General features: G+C 41.5%; 1 protein-coding gene across 2 annotated transcripts in view; it reads right to left on the minus strand.

Annotated features, from left to right (window-relative positions):
• FSTL4 (follistatin like 4) overlaps positions 1-21,000 on the minus strand; it is a 413,052-nt gene that overhangs the window by 368,218 nt on the left and 23,834 nt on the right. For both annotated transcript variants that reach the window (XM_031011434.3, XM_055386609.2), the window contains exon 3: positions 5,507-5,540. In XM_031011434.3, the coding sequence (XP_030867294.2) occupies positions 5,507-5,540 (34 nt within the window). The remainder of the gene's footprint in view (positions 1-5,506; positions 5,541-21,000) is intronic.

The raw sequence follows: 21,000 nt of genomic DNA on the forward strand, positions 1-21,000 counted from the left end.
GCTTCAGCCAGCACAAGTCGGGTTTCTACAACTCAGAATTGGGACTGATGGTTTGTACTATTACTATCCGCATCCTTTTTCAGGTAAGGTGAGTAACTTACCTGAAGTCACGCTGTGAGTAAGCTGCCTACCAATTGGTCATGATCAAAACTGGGCACCAAATCACTACTTAAGCAGGACACATCAGCTAGGTGCGCCATGCACTTCCCTTTCAACTTCAGGCAACTAGGCACAATATAGTTTCCCAGCAGCTGAAAAAAGGCAGCGCAACCCAGAAAGAGCCAATTTCTGTGAGGTTGGGAGACAGGAGATAGATGTCACTCTCAACTTATTTGAGCCCAGTGACTGTAGAAGAACAATCAGTGCCCCACTGTATGTGAGAGAGGGTGGAATGGGGGAAGGAAAAGCCATCTCTTTCCCCAGATGGCAGTCTTGAATTGAAAAAGACCCATGGCTCCAGGCACTGTCAAATCTGGATGGCTCCCTTTTAAATTCCCTACATCTGCAGCTATTAAAGAAGTTACCTCAAAATAACCTAGGAGTTTATTAATCTGTTTCATTGAAGACAGTCAGCCACTTCACATTATACCAAGATAGATTAGGCAGGGAACTGAGAGATCCAGAAAACATCTGCTACACAAAATCAAAATTAATGGTAAACAGAATGCAGTTCTTGATAGCTGAAGTTCACCCAGATGCAGAGAACTATAAAGGGGCTATTGGAGGCAGCTGCCAATTAGGGACCGATTCCACGGGTTTTCAGAAAGTGAGGCTCTAGTTTCACACTTGGGACTGGCAGGTCATGTTTGCTTAGGAGATCTGCACTGCAAAGGAGCCAGAGCCATGCTGAGTGTGCATGTGATGGTCACCCCCCTTTTTTCCTTTTCCCTGAAGACAGCAGCAGCCCTCCTCTCCCGGGCTCCCTCACAGCCTTGCTAGAAGCCAGGCCAGGCTGGACAGGGCTGGAACATGTGCGGGAGCCAGCGCTGGGAGGTGGGTAATGCAACATGACATTGGTGCTCATCCCCAAACTCGCAGCCCCTAATCACAGCACAATCACAGACATCTGGAATAGCTTACAGATAGCCCTATGCTCCTCAGAGATGGCTGACAAGGGCTGAATTATCCCAGCCATTTGCTCAGCTTACTCAAGTGTTCGCTCATGGCTGTAATTCAACGTGGTGGGATCAGTCAGAGAAAAGTACCGGTTTGAGTAGATGAATTTCGGCAGTCACAATCAGCACTGGCCCTCACAGTGGACACGGGAGTATCTTAGAGATGTAAGGGTGGCACCTTTTGCTCAAGCTTCAGAAGAGGGTGAAATTAAATTTTAGGTGTCTGGAGGGAGTTATAAAAATACCTGCATTGGAAAGCACAGAGAGATGCAGCCATCACTCTTTCCCATGCAGCTTGTATAGGGAGGTCCCAGGCATGAATATCCAGGGTCATACGGAACTGTCCTGAAGGAGGAATGGCTCTGTCTCCCTTGGGGAGGCATGCACCCTTCCCAGAGGACACCCTATCAGTCTCGTAGTCCTGCCACAATCTTTGCTACTGTGTCTACCTTCAAGTCCCACAAATCTAACTTGGAAATAAAGCACCCCCAGCAAATCCCTCTCAGCTCTCTGGGCTTGGCAGCCAACATAAGGTACAGACACCCTTGGATGTGATGAAGCAAGATCAAGTCACTCAAGCAACCACCACTCACTAAAGAGAGGTTCAGGGCATCAGACAGGCACGAGCCCAGAAGCATTCCTCATCCCTACTAAAAATTAACATGAAAAGGGAGGAGTCTCATGTGTGCAGTGCTATCTGCTCTGTGTCACAGGTTACTCAAGGGAAAGGGAGGTAAAGAACGTGAACATTCTCTGAAAACATCAGAACAACCAAGAAGATATTCTTATTATTGCTGCCACACTGTTCTGTACATGCACAGCCCATGGAGCACAGTCTGGTGCCTGGGCACTCTGAGGAAGCTCTGCCTCTTCCTGGGCTCTCTAGGGCAGGGTTTGCAAAAGGCACTGCATGGAATGCCTGCCCTGAGATGGTCAAAAACAACACAATTAATTCTGTTAAATCCCACAGAAAACCAAGTTTGGAAAATGCTGCATATTATATTCCCTGTTGAGAGTGACATTTTGTCTATGAAAAATCCTGAGAGATTCTCCAGTCAAAATATCATCATCATCAACAACAATGAAAACTAAAGTTTACTGAGTCCAACATTTTCCAAGTGTATTACTGTCCTAGGGCCACCATAATAAACCACAAACTAAGTGACTTAAAACCAGAGAAATGGATTTTCTCCCAGTTCTGGAGGCTGGGAGTACAAAATTAAGGGGCTGGCAGGGCCATGCTCTCTCTGAAGGTTCTAGGGATGGAGGGTCCCTTGCAACTTGCCAGTTCATGGTGGTTGCCAGCAATTCTCTGCTTCCATCATCACACGATGTTCTCCTTGTGTGTCTGTGTCCAATTCTCCCTTTTCTTGTAAGGACCTCACTATTGGATTAGGGCCCACCCTAATCCATTATGACTTCATCTTTATATCTGCCAAAACCCTATTTCCAAATAAGGTTCCATTCATAGGTTCTGGTTTAGGACTTTGACATGTCTTTTTGGGGAACACAATTCAACCCATAATACCAAGCTTACTTGAATTTTCTTCAGTGCATCAGCCAGGAAAATCTAATGATAGCCATAGAACATTTCTTTAAAAGTGCCTTTCTAGAACCAAAGGGCCCAGTGCCTCACTTGTATATTACTGGGAAAGGCCAGAATGAAAAGGCAACACACACAAAGCAAATGTGTAGCTTGCACTTAATTTAAGAAACAATTGTTGATTAACTACTGGCCCTGGGCTAGAGCTGCGAGGAATTTGGGGATGAAGAAGGCAGGAGGGTCTCTGATCTCAGGAAATTAACCTGATAGGAGCCCTTCCCTCTCCAATTAGATAGGGTAAGCTAAACACTTCAAGAAAGAGAGTTGGAAAGGATGAAGGGGAGGTGGATTTGACAAGGATGAGGGACAAGGCATGCAGGAACAGTGTAAGGCCAGAGGCAAGAAAGCTAGACAGCATGACATCTACGGCTGGAGGGGAAGAGGGGGAAATAGGGCAGAGGACAGGTTTAAGGCATGCAATGCATTCACTTTGCCCTTACTGTTGCTAGTTCCCACTATGATTTGGCTTGGACTCGATTTCCACTGCTAACATTAGCCCCTCTCACTTCTCAACACACATACTTAGTCAAGAGTTTCCAAAAGTCACATAATGTGAAGTTGCAGTTGGTTAGCCATTTGTGGCCCTAAACCTTCAATGGAGGGGATGCTCCTGAGTCAGGCACAGTATTGAAATAAGGCAAACCAAAACAGGAAACCTCCTCAGGTTCTGTGACTGGGAGCTTCCTCTCTAGACCTGAAGACTTTCTAGACTCTCCTGGGCCTTGTAAGCTGTGCAGAAAAATCAGCTATTACTCATCTGTTCCTCTTTCAGTCCGGGGTCGAGTCAGAGCTGGGAACCAACCCAGGTGTTCATTGCTAGACAATATCTTACTTTTCTTTGAAAGAAAAATAGTTTACTGAAGCACCATAGTGCTTCTATTCTTTTTATACTTGTACACTGTTCTGGAGAAGATTAACAACCCCACAACCCAAGTCAGTGAGTCAGTGAATTCCCAGACCTAAAAATACTTAGAACCAGCCGGCAAGGTCCCACTCCTTTTCTTCCTGCCAGGTTGTAAGCATTGACGTTACAGCACTGGGCTATTTCAGGAACTCTCAAACATTCAACTTTGACAGAAACAAGCAAGAAAGACATCAGTGCACAATAGGAAGAAAAAAGTTTATGTGATGTTAGAACAAATTTGCTAGTACAAACCCACAGTGTATGTTCCTAAGTCAACCATTTGCGAAGGCTGACACTTCCAGCGGTGGAGAGGTTACAGATGAATGGAGTGCAGCCTGACTACACCTTCACTCCTCCTCTGGACACTCTCATTCTTCTGGGAGTTTGAAGTCATAAGTTCAGTCAGACCTTTTTCATGCATTTGAATAGAAATACATGGCTCTTTTATAACCCCTGCCTTATTAGAGACATTTTCAACACAAGGACAGTAAGATTCCAAAAAGGTTAAGTTTATATGTGATTTTACAATGCAAATCAATTCCAAACATTCACAGTCGGGATTCTGGCATAAACAGAATATTATTCAAAGCCAAAGTTCATGTCAAAGTCTCCTCTCCTTATGGCTATTTCTTTCCAACTTACATGGTCACAGTACCCATTGTGAACACTACTTCCATAAGAAACATCCTTCCCAGCTCCATCAACCTTCATCCATTTGGTTTTGATATTCAAACAATGCAGTTTGCTTTACATATTGTCCTACAGTTCAGAGGACATCGAGTCCGAAGCCAAAGGTAATGGCAAATGGGAATGTAAGCCAGAAAGTTCATCTTAGAGTCAGATTATCCAGATCCTATGACCCTAGGGATCCAGCACCATGGACAGCAGCACACTACCAGCTGGACTCAATATAGTGTGAAAAGTTTGTGTTACCAAGGTCCCAGGCATGAATATCCATGTATCAACGCATGTTGATAACATAGCCATTCTATGTCTTTTGCTGTGTTGCATAACACAAGAACTAATCAGGAGGCAAAGCAATGTTAGATTTAGTAGTCAATATAGAATTTGCTAATTTCTTTTAGATTGTCTCCCTCTTTGGAGACAGTACCACAGAGAAGGATGTGGTGAAGGGTAAAACCAAAGCCACATTCTAGACCACGAACTCATTTTCGTTTCTGATCTCATCATTCTATCCATGTAATAAAAAGATGATTGTTAATGATTCCACAAATCATACAAAAGGCATCCCTTATTAGAGACCAGATATTACTGAAAATGAATAAGGGAAACTTCAATTTCCACTAAAAGATTTCTGAAAGTAACACCCATATATGTTTACCTCAGAGACCATAAAACAAATGTGCTACAGGAACTCTGGCAGGGGAAACAGAACATCATGGAACTGTTTTCAAAAGGAAAATTAATTAGTTATTTCTATTTCAGCTTAGCTGAAGCTGTAAGAAATCTATTCAGAAATATTTTTCACAGTGGCATCTCTTCCCAGATATTGAAATACCACAAACCATAAGCCATTTTTTGTGTTGTTCACGTTGCTTTCTGGGTAAAACTAATAATTATTCCAAACTTCACTCAAGAATGAGGCTTCTCTTAAGAGACCAAAAACATGATTGTGAATGAGCCAGTTCTTCAAGTATCCCACCTCTGGTACTTGAAGGTAGAAGTCATAGTTTTCACAAGCAAACCTGGCCTTCAGTCCATCCAGTCCCTACGGACAAGTGCTAAGCAGTCAGCACCCAGAAAAGGCCGCATGAAATTTCAAAGAATGAGCTGCCCACAGTCTGAAGTTCATCTTAGTTTCAGCAAACTACTTCAAAAATGTCAACACTGAAAATAAAATGGGTATGAGTGCATTTTTCCTACCTTCTCTTCTTGTGACTTCAAAGCTTCTGGGCTCCTGCAAGAAAAGAAAGACTTTGTGTTTTTTGAAGAATAATTCATATGTACAGATACTTGCAAATATCTCCTCTCTTGTTAGTCACATATTTATGAAAAGGTGAACAATCTACTAAGAACATGACACTGAGCAATGTTGGTCTACTAAACTCTCAACATGTACATCTATAAATGTCAACAACTTGTTGCTTTGAGGGCTTAGGCAAAAAAAAAATCCTGTTAATCACAAAGTTTTTAATGAGCACAGCTAATTCTCAGGGCCTTCCTTATTTGGAATATGGGCTGGTACCAAGTGTTAAGGAAGACCCTCTTCCAGGTTGATGACCCACCCTCTGCCTGAACTGTAGGTGCTTTTAGGGACTGAAGAAAACATAAGCAGATGGGCTAAAATTATCTGGCCAGCAGGAGGTTCTGTTTTGTGGTGCTATGGTGAAGACCACCACTGCTACTGGATATGTCACTGACATCACCTGATAATAGATTAAACACAATTTATAGTTTCCAAAGGGTGAGATCCTATGAACAATTTGAATAGCCAGTTCATGCCACTGGACTAAATTAAGCCCTTGGGTTTTCTTAATTCAATCCTATCTTTATTGATGCTTACTATATGCAAGGCAATAAGCAAAGTGTTTCAGAAGTTACCCAGGTAAAACTGAGTACCTGCATTGATATTCACAGTTGATTAGGGGGCTACAGAACAAACACAAATTACTGAGAAATGAAAGGGTGATTTGTCTTGTAAATACCAGCATTTCACATTCCAATTGGAAACATGAGGAAAAGTGTTTTTAAAAGAACCTTTGAAAATAGCACTGAAGAATAGGCAGATTTTCAGACAAAAATGGGGGAGGGAGGGTGGACCAGGAAGAGAGAATGGCATAGGAAAATGTTGGGTGGTATGAAAATTCAGGGTAGCTCTAGAAGAATGAAAAGTCCTGGTGAGAAGTAATGGGGGGAAAGACTAGAAATGCATATTGCAGTTTCATAACTAATATAAAGTATCTCCAATTCATCATAAACGACATGTTTTGGATAAAAAGCCTAAGGTTAAAAATAAGCTGGAAGTCCATACTAGCAACTAAAGAAGAGAAGAGAAAACACCAAACTGGGACTACCACCTCAACACCGCAGCCAAGAAGGTAATTCAGCAACAGTGCTTTTTAAGGTAATAGCATTGTCTTTCACACCTTAGCATTCTTGTCTAGCACCCTCTTGTTAGAAGGGGGAGGCAATATTAGAGATGAAACTAAGAGGGCACTGGGAAGGTTGTCCTACCCAAATTACATTCCCTGACTGCTACCTTTCTACTGAGCAAAAAGCCCTGGTGGAGATCAGTGGAAGATCCATGTCACATGCCAACAGCCCATCACACAAACCAAACTCTGGTTCCTGAAGGAGTACTCATCAGGTAAGGGTTCAGAGGAGGAGGCATAGAGATGACAGGTTAATGCAGGAAACATGAGCCACAGAGCATATTTTGCACAAAGCAAACCCAGCTCCTCCCAAACTCTTCCTCAGTAACCTGCTCCAAGGCCTGGCACCTCTGTTTCTTGAAACAACTAGTATTCATGGAACAGGAGATATTCATAATCAGCTCAAGAAAAAAACTATGAAATTTTTGTTGTGGTTACATAAAATTTATAAATTAATTTAGGGAAAGCTGACATCTATATAATGTTGCATGTTCTTATCTAATAACACAGGATTTTAATAATTGTTAGAGTCTACTTTTGCTTCTTTCAAGAGTATTTTATAGTTTTCCTTGTGCATATTTTGAATATTTCTTTTTTGTATGTCTTTTGTTATCATAAATGGGATGTTCTCTTATTATTTCTTCTAGCTGATTTTTGTTTGTATATTTGATGGCAATTTAAAAATAATTTTTATATTTATTTTATAACCAGCTTCTTGGTTAAATTTTACTGTTTGTAATAGTTTTTCCATTGATTCTTTTGGGGTTTCCATTTGAGTATTTATGTAATTTGCAAACAGCAATTATCTTATCTCTTCTTTCCAATTCCTATACTTCCAGGTGTTTTCTCTTGCCTTAGGGCTTTAACCAATTCTCAACCCATGTTAGGCGTTGTGTTCATACTGGGCACCCTTGTCTTGGCTTTTGCTTTCAGAAGAAAACCTTTAGCATTTCCCCATTAAGTGACAGGCTGGCTTTTAGCCTGAGATATGTTTATTATATTAATGAAACCAATATACATTTTACTGAGTTTTAAAAATAAATGTATGTGCTAGCTGAAAAACAGCTTGTTCCTTTACTCATTTGTTTATTGACTGTTTCCCTCTAGTGGAATGTGGGTTGGGATGGCGCCAGTATCTTTTTCACTCTTGCATCATCAGTGCTGTAGCAGAACAGATGCTCAATACATATTTGTTGAATAAAAAATAAAATAAAATAAATGTGTTGGATTTTATCAAGTACTTTTCTCTGGCATTTAAGGAGATAATCATATGATTTTTCTCCTTAGTTTTATTAGTAGGATGACTTACATAGTAGATCTCATAACATTCCACTACCCCTGTATTTCTAAAACAAGCTTTTCTTAGTCATAATATACTTTTTAAAACATGCTGCTGGATTCTGTTTATTATTGTAAATATGTTTTACATTTATTGGTCTATAATTTTTTGTACTGATATTCATAAATGAGATTGGTCTACCAATCTCATATTTTTCTTATCAGATTTAGAAATTGCCCAGGCACGGTGGCTCTCACCTGTAATCCCAGCACTTTGGGAGGCTGAGGCGGGCGGATCATGAGGTCAGGAGATTGAGACCATCCTGGCTAACACGGTGAAACCCCATCTCTACTAAAAATACAAAAAATTAGCCGGGCGTGGTGGTGGGCGCCTGTAGTCCCAGCTACTCGGGAGTCTGAGGCTGGAGAATGGACTGAACCCGGGAGGTGGAGCTTGCAGTGAGCCGAGATCGCGCCACTGCACTCCAGCCTGGGAGACAGCGAGACTCCATCTCAAAAAAAAAACCAAAAAAAGAAATTAAAATGAAACCAACTTTATGTAACGAATTTGGAAGTTTTCCTTTTATTATACTCTGAAATAATTTAAATAAAAATAGGATTATCTTATTTTAAAATTTTTTTATTTTTGAGACAGAGTCTCACACTGTGGCCCCGGCTGGAGTGCAGTGGCACGATCTCGACTCACTGCAACCTCTGCCTCCCAGGTTCAAGTGATTCTCCTGCCTCAGCCTCCCAGTTCTTCCACTTCATTTCTCAGAGACTGACTGAAAGGGAGGAGAGGTTAAACTTGTCCAAGGTCTCATATTTTGGTCAGTGGCCAGCTAAGATTTAAATCCCAAAGTCTGATTCCAATGCCTATGCACACAGCATTCCAACTTTAAAAATAGTCATGATAGTTAATTCCTAGGGATATTGTGAAAATTTTATGAGATAGACTTCTTCTTTGTGCCATAAAAAGTAGCTTGTATGAGACTAATCCTTCTGCTATCAACAACTATAAAAGTGGAATTAAAAAAAAGTTTTTGAAGGCATCCAACAGCAACAAAAGCAGCCAGAATTTAAAGGAAAGTTATGAGAGAAAAGTCCATTGAGATGAGCCCCATATTCACTGCCACATTTCCCCTTTGTGACATTTGCTGTTTTGCATAGAAGCCAAACAGAATATAATATTCTAAAACTTAGAGAAGTCTCTCTGAGATGGGAAGTAAACACCAGAGTGCAAGGCTACCAAAGAAGCCAGAAATTGAGGGTCAGAAACCCTGGAAAAGGAAACCAGAAAGAAGTGAGCTCAACATTTTCGGCTTCCCCTTGAGTTATATGATTATGCCTGAGCTACACACATAAAGGGCAAAAGGCTGAGAAACAAGTTAAAAAGTAGCCTTGAACAAGAAAAAAAAAAGCCTCAAATAATAAAATCTAAGTATAGATTTTGAAAGTACATGGTACTAAAGAGACAAAAATTAGGCTTTCCAAGAAATAATCGCCCTGACAAATGCAGCAGACTTACTGCTAAGACCATATATTCTCAAATTATTCCTATTCTTGAGTAGATAAAGATGATATTCCAGGACTCTATCTGTCTAACAAAGAAAAATAAATCCTCTGTGGAAATCAATAAAGTGATCCACAGGCTTTACAATTTTTCATATATAATCTCCAGCATCCAGTCTAAAATTACCAGGCATAGCACAAAATGGGATCGAATGGCTAAAATCCAAGAAAACAGACCACAGAAACAGAGCCACATGTTACCCAGATCTTAGAATTCTTAGGCACAAGCTTTAGAATAACTATGGCTAATATGTTTAGGAAAATAGGAGAAAAGATGCTGAATTTCATTATAAAACTAGAATCGATTAAAAGACTACACATTGGGTACACTGTACAATGCTCAGGTGATGGATGCACCAAAATCTCTGAAATCACCACTAAAAACCTGTAACCAAACACCACCTGTTCTCCAAAAACCTATTGAAACAAAAATAAACAAAAAATAATCAAACAAAAATTTCATAACTGAAAATGAAATAACTGAAAAATTCAATAGGTGGATTTAACAACAGATTAAACACAACTGAAGAAAGGAATAGTAAGATGGAAGCTAGATCAGTAAAAAATAACCACACAGAAGATCTGAAAGGAAAAAAGATAAAGAATGAAAAATACAGAAAAAGTATGAGACACTGTAACATCGTGAAGAGTTCTAACAAGCATGTAATTAAATTTTCAGAGTGAAAATTCAGAGAAAATGGGCAGAATCAATGTTGAAAGAGACGCTGGTTGATACTTTTCCAAAACTAATGAAAGACATCAAGCCAGAAATTTGGGAATCTCCACAAGTCCCAAGCAAGATAAATACAAACACAACCATACCTAAGTACTCAGTAAAATAGTTGAATATTCAAAGACAAATAGAAAATCTTTAAAACAGCAAAAGGGTGGGTGGTAGAGATGGGGAGAACACTGCCTACAAAGGAGCAACAGTAAGTGGGATAGCTGATTTTTCAGGAGGAAATAATGGAACCAGAAGACAATGGAATGCCATCTTTAGTTTTTAATTTTTTTAACTTTTATTTGAAGTTCAGGGGTATATGTGCACATTTGTTATACAGGTAAACTGCATGTCTTGGGGATTTGGTGTAAAGCTCACCCAGGTAATAAGCATAGTACCCACCATCTTTAAAATTTGAAAAAAACATTAGAATCCAATGACAATATGGGTATTCATAAGGTGAAATAAATGAAGGTAAAATACAGATATTTAGACAAAAAACCCTGAGAGAATACATTGCCAACAAATTAACACTAAGAGCAATACTTTATAGCGAACTTTTAAGGCAAAAACGCAAAAAATTATTCAGATGAATGTATAGCTATGCAAGAAGAAATAATGAGCACCAAAAAGCATAAAAAAAAATAAAAATACATTTCGGCTACTTAACACAACAATAATGCACTGTAAGATAAAAATATTTGTAGAACTAAAATACATAGTAATATGATTTTTTTAAAAAAGATCAGGAGGTCAAATGAGATTAAAGTGTTATAATGTCCTAGTACTGTCCCAAAAATGGCAAAATTAGTGCTATGACACCAAAGGAATGAAGTAACCAAAACTGTCTCATCCAAAAGAAGACAAGAAAGGCAGAAGAGAAAAGGAATATAGAACAGAGAAAACACGGGTTTATATTTAAACCTATTTAACTATAAGTGGGCTAAATAATCCCATTAAAACACAAGGATTGGGCTGGGCGAGGTGGCTCATGCGTGTAATCCCAGCACTTTGGGAGGCTGAGGCAGGAGGATCACAAGGTCAGGAGATCGAGACCATCCTGGCTAACACAGTATAACCCTGTCTCTACTAAAAATACAAAAAATTAGACAGGCATGGTGGTGGGCACCTGCAGTCCTAGCTACTTGGGAGGCTGAGGCAGGAGAATGGCGTGAACCCGGGAGGCAGAGCTTGTAGTGAGCCCAGATTGCGCCACTGCACTCCAGCCTGGGAGACAGAGTAAGGCTCCGTCTCAAAAAACAACAACAACAAAAAAAAAACAAAAAAAAAAAACAAAATAAAAAACCACACAAGGATTGGCATAATAGAGAAAACAATATCCAACTATATTCTGCCTACAAGAGACATATCATAAATATATGTTTACAAAAAGGCTGAATGTAAAGATTTAAACAATAAACCATATTAACTTCAACCAAGAAAACATGGCTATAGATAAAATAGGCAAGAATTATTATTAGTGATAAAAAGGGATGGTTCATAATTAGAAAAGGAACAACTTAACAGGAATATATAGCAATTCTAAACTTGTACATACCTAGTAGCATAGTCTAAACATATGCAAAGCCAAAACTCAAAGAACTAAGAGGAGAATTTTTTTAACCCACAATAATGGTTGGAAAATTTAAAAAATCTCTGTTTTTAACTGATAGAACAAGTAGAGGAAAAAAGCATCAGTAAGGATATAGAAGAGTTGAACACTATAATTTTAAAACTTGACCTAATTGACAGACATCAAACACTGTACCAAATAGCACTTCAAGTGTCCATTCAAGATTTATGAAAATTGGCCGTATGCTGAGCCATAAGCAAGTTTAAACACATCATGGCAACCTCATGGAAAAAATGTTGGACGTATCTTAGAACATACATAAAAATCATTTCCTGATGGATTGTAGATCTACATGTGAAAAGTAATGCAACTAAGTCTCTATAAGATATCAAGAGTATCTTCATGACTTTAAATACATAGGTGAAAATTTCTTAAAGAGGATGTGAAAAGCAAACCAAAAGAATATCTCAGACTTTATTAAAATTAGGACTTCTGTTTATTAAAAGATAGGATCAAGACAATGAAAAGGGAAGCCATTAAGGAAATATATTTGCAATCCATATATCTTACGAATGACTTATTGAGAATATATAAAATACTTTTGCAAATCAATAAGAAAAATACAAATAACCTAATTGAAGAATGAGTAAAAGATTTGAATAGGCACTTCACAAGTTGAAACCACAGTGGGATACTGCTATAAACCACATATAATAGATGACATTAAAAAAAACTGTTAATAGTAAATGTTTACAAGGATATGAAAGAACTATAATTTTTATAACCTCAGAGGAACCAGCACCAGCAAAACTTTCCTCATTGGTCTGAGTCCCAGTATGGAGAGGCTCCTCCCCTGGAGACAGTAGTGATAAAGGTATTCCTTCCTGCAGGTACTGCTCTTAACTATTGCAGTGTTTCCTTTTCCACCTTCTTAATCCTTTAATATCTGTTTAACCAATTTCCTGTAATTAAATTATGTTAAAATAACTATTGTGACATCTATGTTCCTGACCCAACAATTTAACTCCTAAGTAAATGTCCAACAGAAGTACATTCATGTGAGCACCAAAATGCATGTACAAGAAGGCTGAATGCAGCATGATATGCAATGCAAAAGTCCACCAATGGTAGAACAGATAAACTGTGGCATATCCATACAATGGAAAACTTCACTGCAGTGCAAAAGAAAAAACTCTGCAACATGTGATAATGTAGCTGAATCTCATTGTCACAGCACTGAGGGAAAGAAAGCAGAAACAAATAGTACAGTTTATAAGATTTTATTTTTATAAATCTCAGAAACAAGCAAAACCAATCTCTGATGATAGATGAGTAGTAACCTTTGCCAGGATAATGACCGGGGGGACATAGAATGGTTTGTGGGATGCTGGAAATGTTCTATATTATCATCTTGGTGGTGGTCACATAGATGTGTTCACTTACAAAATATTAACCAAGTGCTACACTTAGGATATGTGTCTTTACTATATATTTGATATGCTCCAGTAAAAATTTTTAAAATAAGACAAATTACCCAGGAGTAATCAGAAGTTTGTTAAATAGAGGGAACAAACCCCACTTTTAATTTACAGATGAAGAAAGATGTACTGAGGGAAAGACTGTAACTTGCTGAATTTCACATGAGAAGTGGCCACATCAGGACTAGACTCAAACCTCTGAGGTCCTACCACTATACTCTACTTCCTCCAAGGAAATGCTCAACACACATTCGTGAAAAATATGATGGGGATTAAGAGTGGGGGCCAGCTGTGCCTCTGTCACCTTTGTTGAATTATTTAACATTTCCTTAGTCTCTGTTTGTTGATCTGTAAAGGCAGAAATAGCACATTCCTCATACAGTAGTTGTGATGATCAAATGAAATAATAATAAGCTTGTCCCATGCTTAGCATGGTGTCCAGCACATAGGCAGTCCTCCAACATGTGCCACCATCATCATCAACATTACCATTCATGAAAAGAGCTAAGAGAGGGAGACGATCAGATTATTTTTGGGAGGTAAATGAGTTCAATGGCTTCCTCAACTATTGAGGCTAAATAAGAATCCATCTTTCCAGTGCTTAAAAAAGCAACCCCTCAAAAGCTGTAGCAGAAATGTAAGGAGTGAAATTCATTGACATAATGACACCAAGGCCCTGGATGCATTGTCTAAGGAAGAAATTATTTTCTGCAGAAGCTTCAAACCAGATGGTTATAAATGAGACTTAGTGCATGGGCATTACTTAATGACTAAATTTAACTAAAAATCTAATTTTATTATAGTATAAATCACACTTTCTTGAAGCAGGGAATTAATTTTAGATTTTTCATTCTCTGCTCATAACCTTTCTGCGAGTTTGACAGCCAAATCATTTAAAATGTCATTTATCCAATACAATACAACAGCTTTATTCCTCATTGTGCCCTTCCTGAATCCGTTATCTCTCGCTATAATGTAGAAGAACTTAAATAAAAAATTACCATTCTATAAAGCTGTATTTTACTATGCAGTTAAACTACACAGTCTTTATTTTTGAATCAATATAATATGAGTGCTGAGCAATATTTTTCATAATCCAAAAGCCGATTACAGATTCTTAGCTACCAAAAAACAGTTTGAAGGCTGCTGAAAGAGTATAAATGAGCACTCTCAAATTCTACCCCTAGGTCCATCCCATGTCCATCTTGGGCACAGGGGGTGAGGCTCTGGAAAAGGATGGTGAGGCCCTGCCCCAGATCATAGTCACGCCTCTGCATCCGTGCTCTCAGAGGTCTTTGGTTAGGGAGTAAACCTCAGTCTGTCACCCAGAATATTATGGGATTCACTGGGAAAATATTGGCTATGTGGGTTACGAAAGTGGGGGATGAAAAGCATCCACACTGAGAAGAGAATGCAATGAAAAAGTAAATGGAGTGGAGCTCCATGTGACCAGATCTTCGTAGACAAAGCAGAATGGAGTGGAGCTCAACGTGGCCAGATCTTCATAGACAAAGCAGAAAGGAGTCCGCTGTACAAGGGGCCCGGCCTGAGGAGGTCCCTGTGCCAGTGTCCTGAAGATGGGCCCCTGACTGGCAGCACCTCCATCCAGCAGCAGAGGGGCTGAGGAAGCTCCTGGCTTCAGAGTTCCTCAGGCCTCAACTTCCTGAAGACACACAAAAGGAAGCCCATGTGCCCAATTTATGAACCAATTAGTACAGATGAGATGGAAGCTTTGCCATGGGACTCATCGCTACTGAAATTCTGACATCTAAGTTCTAAGTTTTTCATATCTGAGATGCTCTTAAAATGAATGCTTCTTTAACAATCTTTCTTACAATTTTTCATTTATTCACTTGAATTTTAAAAATTTGACTCTAAGCAGGTTCATTTTTGCTAGCAAGACACTATTCTGCAATTAAAATCTTCACTTGGACTGACAAAATACAGCTAAATAAAGTGGCGCCTTATGTAGCACATATTCCACTGCTGGCTCCCACTTACTGTGCACACAGTAAGAGTTTTGCACACTTTATCTCATTTATATGGCTGAGTTAAAGGCAGAAGGAAAACTATTGAGTTGTTAGATTTCTCAGCACACCATGTCTGGGTCTTCAAAGCCAGAGAAGGTTAGAGAATTAACCCTAAATCCGGGGCTAGTTTGAAAGCCAAGCTGAATAATCCAGCAAAGAACAGCATATTCTGGAGGAGGGTCTAAACACCCACTGCTCCCTCCAGTTATGCAGAGCTTGCTGCAAGTGCTCATGAAAAACACCGAAGGGGTGCTGGCTCTTGAGAAATGCCACTTAATCGAGGGGTCAGTGTTCCCCTCCTGCACCACAGAGAACAGTGTCAGATGGCTCTGGGGTTAGGGAGAGGTGTGTGTAGCCCCGGTAGATGGGCTTACTGCCTTAAAGGACAGTCAAAGGTGGGGGAGGCACAGCTGCCAACACTAAACCTTTAGGGGCTTAGATAGCTGAAGGAGTTTGATAAAGGCCAGGGGTCCCTGCACCTTTCAGCTAGCCCTGCCTAGGAGTTGCCCAATCAGCAGAGGCTGAGCTTGCCTTTCTCATCTTCCCAGAAGACCAGATGTGAAGGGGAGAGGACTGGGCATGGCCATATAGGCAAAGAATGTGCAAGTCTCCTTTGAGCCCAGGAGTTCGAGACCAGCCTGGGCAACATAGTGAAACCCCCATCTCTACAAAAAAATATGAAAATTAGCTGGGCATGGTGGTGCCTACCTGTAGTCCCAGATACTTGTGAGGCTGAGGTGGGAGGATCACCTGAGCCCAGGGAGGTAGAGGCTGCAGTGCAGCACCACTGCGCTCCAACCTGGGTGATAGCGTAAGACTCTGTCTCAAAACAAACAAACAAACAAACAAAACAGTGCAAGTCTCCAGCACTTTGGGGCTGAAACACAGATAGCACAGCAAGCAAACTCTGTGTCCCCTCTATTGCCTATCTTACAATAAATGACAATAAATGGATCAATGTAAGGAAACCAGTATTACATGGGGCTGGGAAGTCTAAAATAACTAAGCCAGAGAGTTTAAAGGGAGGTTTATCAAGACAAAAGGAAGAGATCATGTCACATGACTTTTTAAAAATACCAAGGAAATGTCTTTACTATTAAGGTACTCTTTTACTTTACTAATTTAAAAAAGAATCACCATGATAAACCCATCAATAGCTTCTTGTGGGCAGACCTGGGAATACCAACTTTATTATGCCCATGAGGGCAAAGCCTCCATTAGGTCTGAATCACCTGATTGTTTCAGTAGCTGCTCCACCAGCTGCAGGCCTGAGGAAGCCACCCGAATACTTCCCACTCCAGTTTGCCCATCTGTAAAACGGGCAGACCCGACAGCCCAGCCAGGACAATTGAGGCGATATCTCAGAAACATGGGCAGAGTCCCACAGAGAGTTCTGTCCAGGGCTTTCTGACAGGAAGCAAAGGGTGGTCAGTGAAGGAGAAAGCTGTGATACTCTAAAAAGAAATGGAATTAATGGTGATTACCAGACACTAGACAGAAAAGAAAGCAAAAGGATAGGTGCCCATCTTCAGAAATTAAGATGATTTGGAAATATCATATGAGGATTTAGTGATTTTAAATTCTAGATATCATTTAAAGCTTTATGCTAAAGGTTATTCATTTACAATTTAAAAAGAAAAGTTAGCCCTGAATTTAAGACAGCCTTTGGTAGCAAATCCACCAATATGAGTAAACACTCAGTTACATTTGATGAAATAAATGTCAATAACTGATTGATCACTGCTCCTTGTTAAACATAATCGCCTGCACACAGCCAGATTAAGAGACCAAGAAGGCAAGAGGGGAATTTTCCAGTTGTATCTCTCAGACAACCCAACAAATTAAAAACTAATTAACTTTTTGATTTGGAAAGTAATCCATCTCTCAGAATGAGCAATCACCACGTCCAAGACCATCACAACAGTTAGCAGCATGGGGCTCTAACTCAGCACCCCGAGGAACGACCTCATTAACATGTCATTGTTATTTCCACTGACACTAGCAGGGCTCAGCCTAACACAGGCATTATCTGCAGAGCTGCTTAACCCCAAAAGCAATGGTCGTACTGGACTGTAACTACAAGAGGGGTGTCCATCTCCCCCAGGGTCCACGTCTCCTTCATGTCTTACTGCAGCACAGCGCCTGGCATAGCGTAGGCCCTAAACACATTCTATTGCTAGAATGAAATCAGATTATCCCAAGATCTCCTGGTAAGAATATGGAGGTGAGTGCAGTTTCCCAGCTGGCTCACGGAACATACTGACTGTCACTGAAGCCTGACGTTCTCTATTTTTCCTTTTGTAGGTAAAGTTTCTACAGAAACACAGGGACAGCCTGTGATGCGTTCCTCATTCTGAGACACTTCATGTCTACCAGCTGTCGATCGAACAAGCTTCTTTCCTGCACTGACTTCATTCCAGCAGTCCATGATCCATAAGAAAATCACGACAGTCTTGTAGGTGTCTGGGGGAGGAGAGAGGACAGCGAGGACAAGTGGCTCTTGAGAGGAAAGGGGGCAGGAGTTCATGTTTAAATTATTTATTACACCCTCCAGGAACCATCCAATAAATGATACAACTTAACATCCACCTGTTTAACATGATATTCCAATCTGCTACTTTTCTTTCTGCCAAATGCAAGCCCAAGATGAGGTTTAGAATAACCTGTGCCTAGAAAATTAAAAGACAAAAAAGGAAGAAAGTGTGCCCTCCAGTACAGTCCTCATGTCTGAGTCTATTTTTCATTATTTGTTTTGCACAGAGTTAGGGAGTCACAGATACAGACGGTCTGACATAAAGATGCAAAATGTGCCAGAGTCATGGTGGGGCCAGCGGTGATTGATCGGGCTGGAGCCTCTGAGAAGGTGAGCAAGCTGGGAAAGAGCCTGCTGGGGGCAGGACTGGGTGCAAGTGGTGTCTGATTGGGATAAGCTGAAAACACCCAAAGTGGCCAGTGCTTAAGGTCAGGCACACCCTCTTCTCCAAAGGGACACTTGAAGATCCCTTAATCCAAGACTTCCAACCAGAAACTGTCATCTGACACAGCAATAGGTCCCCTCCCCTTGGATCTTCCTGCTAGCTAGTGTTCCCTCTGTCCTCCTGAGCATCTCCTCTGGCCCCTCTTCACTTCCACTCCCATCCCTCACAGCCTCTGTGGCTCAGCTTTGTGGATGCCTTCCCGTCAGGTCCTAGCTTGCAATTCCCACCTCCTTGACCCTCCCCAAGACCCTCAGCCCCATCACCCAGGTCTCTCAGCAGAGCTCTTGACAGGCCTCCTGAGCAATTCATTTCATCATCCCTTCGTTTGTTCATGTGTTCACTCATTCAGTAGATATTTATTGTCCTGGAGATGTAGCAGTGCCAAGGCAGCCCCAGCCCCAGTCCTTATGAAGCTTAGGATCTCACTGGAAGAAACAGGCAACAAACAAACAAACAAACAAACAAAGGAAATGTAGAGAATATCTCATGCTAAGAAGTGCCACGGTGCAAAATGAAACAAGCAAGGGGGATAGACTGCCACAGGGGAAAGGATTTGCTGTGTGAGATCAGGCGGTCAGGCCATGCCCCTCCTGGGGGCTGGTACTGGAGTAGGTCTCTACTTCAATACCCAATCTGAGCACATTTGTCTGCTCAGGACTGTTCAATCCCTCCTGCCCACTAGGTGAGCCTCTCTCTTCACTGTCATCTCCCTACTTTGTAGCTGTGGCACCAGCAGTAAGAACTAGCAGGGGAAGCAGCGGAGGTCCTAGGGATGGCAGTAGCATCCCAGTAGCAGCTTCCATTTGCTGAGCAATTACCCATGCCAGGCTCCATGCTGAGCCCTCTCCACACCAGCCTCCTTCAATCTGCACGGCCCCCAGAGGAACTTCTGACTCCTACCCACACTCATGAACCTCCACCATGTGTGCCTTACTCAGAGTCTGGTGATTTTGGATTGCTGTCTGAATAAATCATTGGTTTGGGCTCCCACAGGCTTTTTGTACAGGGAGATAAATCCCCATACACACTTTGATTAGAAGGCACTTTCATTGTACCACTATAACACTTATATTAAAAATGGAACTTAAAGTAGTTTAAATTAAATGAGTTATATTTAATTAAAAAGCCTTTAAGGCACAATAAGAGTGTTTTTCAATTTTCTTTTACAACAGAGTCAAAAGGAAGAAAGGCCCCCAGTGGTCAGCAGAGCTAGACTGGTGTTTACTTAGGACCTGGCCCATCTGAGAATCCCAAGGAAAATCCAGTTTTATTCCCTGTCCTCTTTCTGTTCCTTAGGTAGGATGCACCATGAACTTCAGTTTCCTCGTCTGAAGAGGAGATTGAAAGGTGCTACCTATAAGATTGTCGTGAGAAAGGAATGAGGGAGCATGCGGAGAGCATGCAATGTCACTCCTCAAGTAGAGAAATACCTGCCCCACACGTGCCACATCAGGAATCACGCCAGCCTTAGCCACCCACTCCTCCCAGGAGGGGCCTTGTGCCTGGGCAAAGGCACAGGGAAGCTTTGTCCCCTGCAGCCTGAATCAGTTCTTTCCCTTGAGGAGTAGGTGCTGAGAAAGACAATGAGGACAGAAGTGGGCATTTTGCCTGCACTTCTCTCATAGGCTAACCCAGCAGTTCTCAAATGGGGACATTTAAATAATCCAGAGTATAGGCCATACCCTAAACCAATTAAATCACAATCTCTGGGGGTGGGACACAGGCATCAGTATTTTTTGAAGCCACCCCAGTGGTTCTAATGTATGGACAAGTTTGGGAACCACTGGGTTAATCATGCATCTTAACACCTTACAAACTCTTGCCCCAGCGGGCCTGGCCAGTGCTCTGCACCATGGTGCCCAGCTGCCTCAGACAAACCTCTGCAGGTGCCAGTGGGCTGGCAGGGTTCTCCAATGAGGGTGCCCTGCTACTCCCACATATGGGGAAGGGTGTCCCTTCGTAACAGAGGGTATCAGCTGGGTGTCACAGGCACAGAAACTACTGTAAACAGTGGTGCCAGTTTCTCTTCCCAGCAAGAGTCAGTGGAGCCAGAGGATGGCTTGGGCAGGCCCACACTCGCCTTCCATGAGGGCCAATGCCAGCTCAGTATCCAGAACTCGCTGGATGCAGGTGGGAAGAGTAGGCTCGAGCAGCCAGGACTGAGAGGCCTCCTGGTGACATGGAGAATGGGGCCACTGGGCTTGCAGTGCACGAGACACAAAGGGGCTCACCTGCACCCCAGACCCCCGGCACTGGGTCACCATATACATGGCATTAACCTCCAGGAGCTTCAGTTTCCTCATCTGCAAAATGAGGTAGGGTAGTGTCTATGAGACTGCAGTGAGAGCTGAGAGAGGAGGGCAAAGAGCACTCAGTATCTGGTAGCTGCTGTCCACTTGCCAATTTCCACCCACAAACGGCATCCTGGCTGTGTCCCCAGCAATCAGCATAGCACCCAGCCTGAAAGAAGTGCTCATCATTGTTTCTGAGACTCTGGAGTGGGGAGGGGGTCCACTAGTTCTACTGTGGTCAGTAGGCAACAGCTGGGAGACACAGGTTGGGGGAAAGGCATCTGTTGGTACAGTGTCAACCCATGGGCCATGGCCAACCCCTGTCAACACTGCTCCCTCACACC

Source organism: Gorilla gorilla, chromosome 4 (assembly GCF_029281585.2).
Source record: "Gorilla gorilla gorilla isolate KB3781 chromosome 4, NHGRI_mGorGor1-v2.1_pri, whole genome shotgun sequence".
In the NCBI taxonomy this organism is placed as follows: Eukaryota; Metazoa; Chordata; class Mammalia; order Primates; family Hominidae; genus Gorilla; species Gorilla gorilla.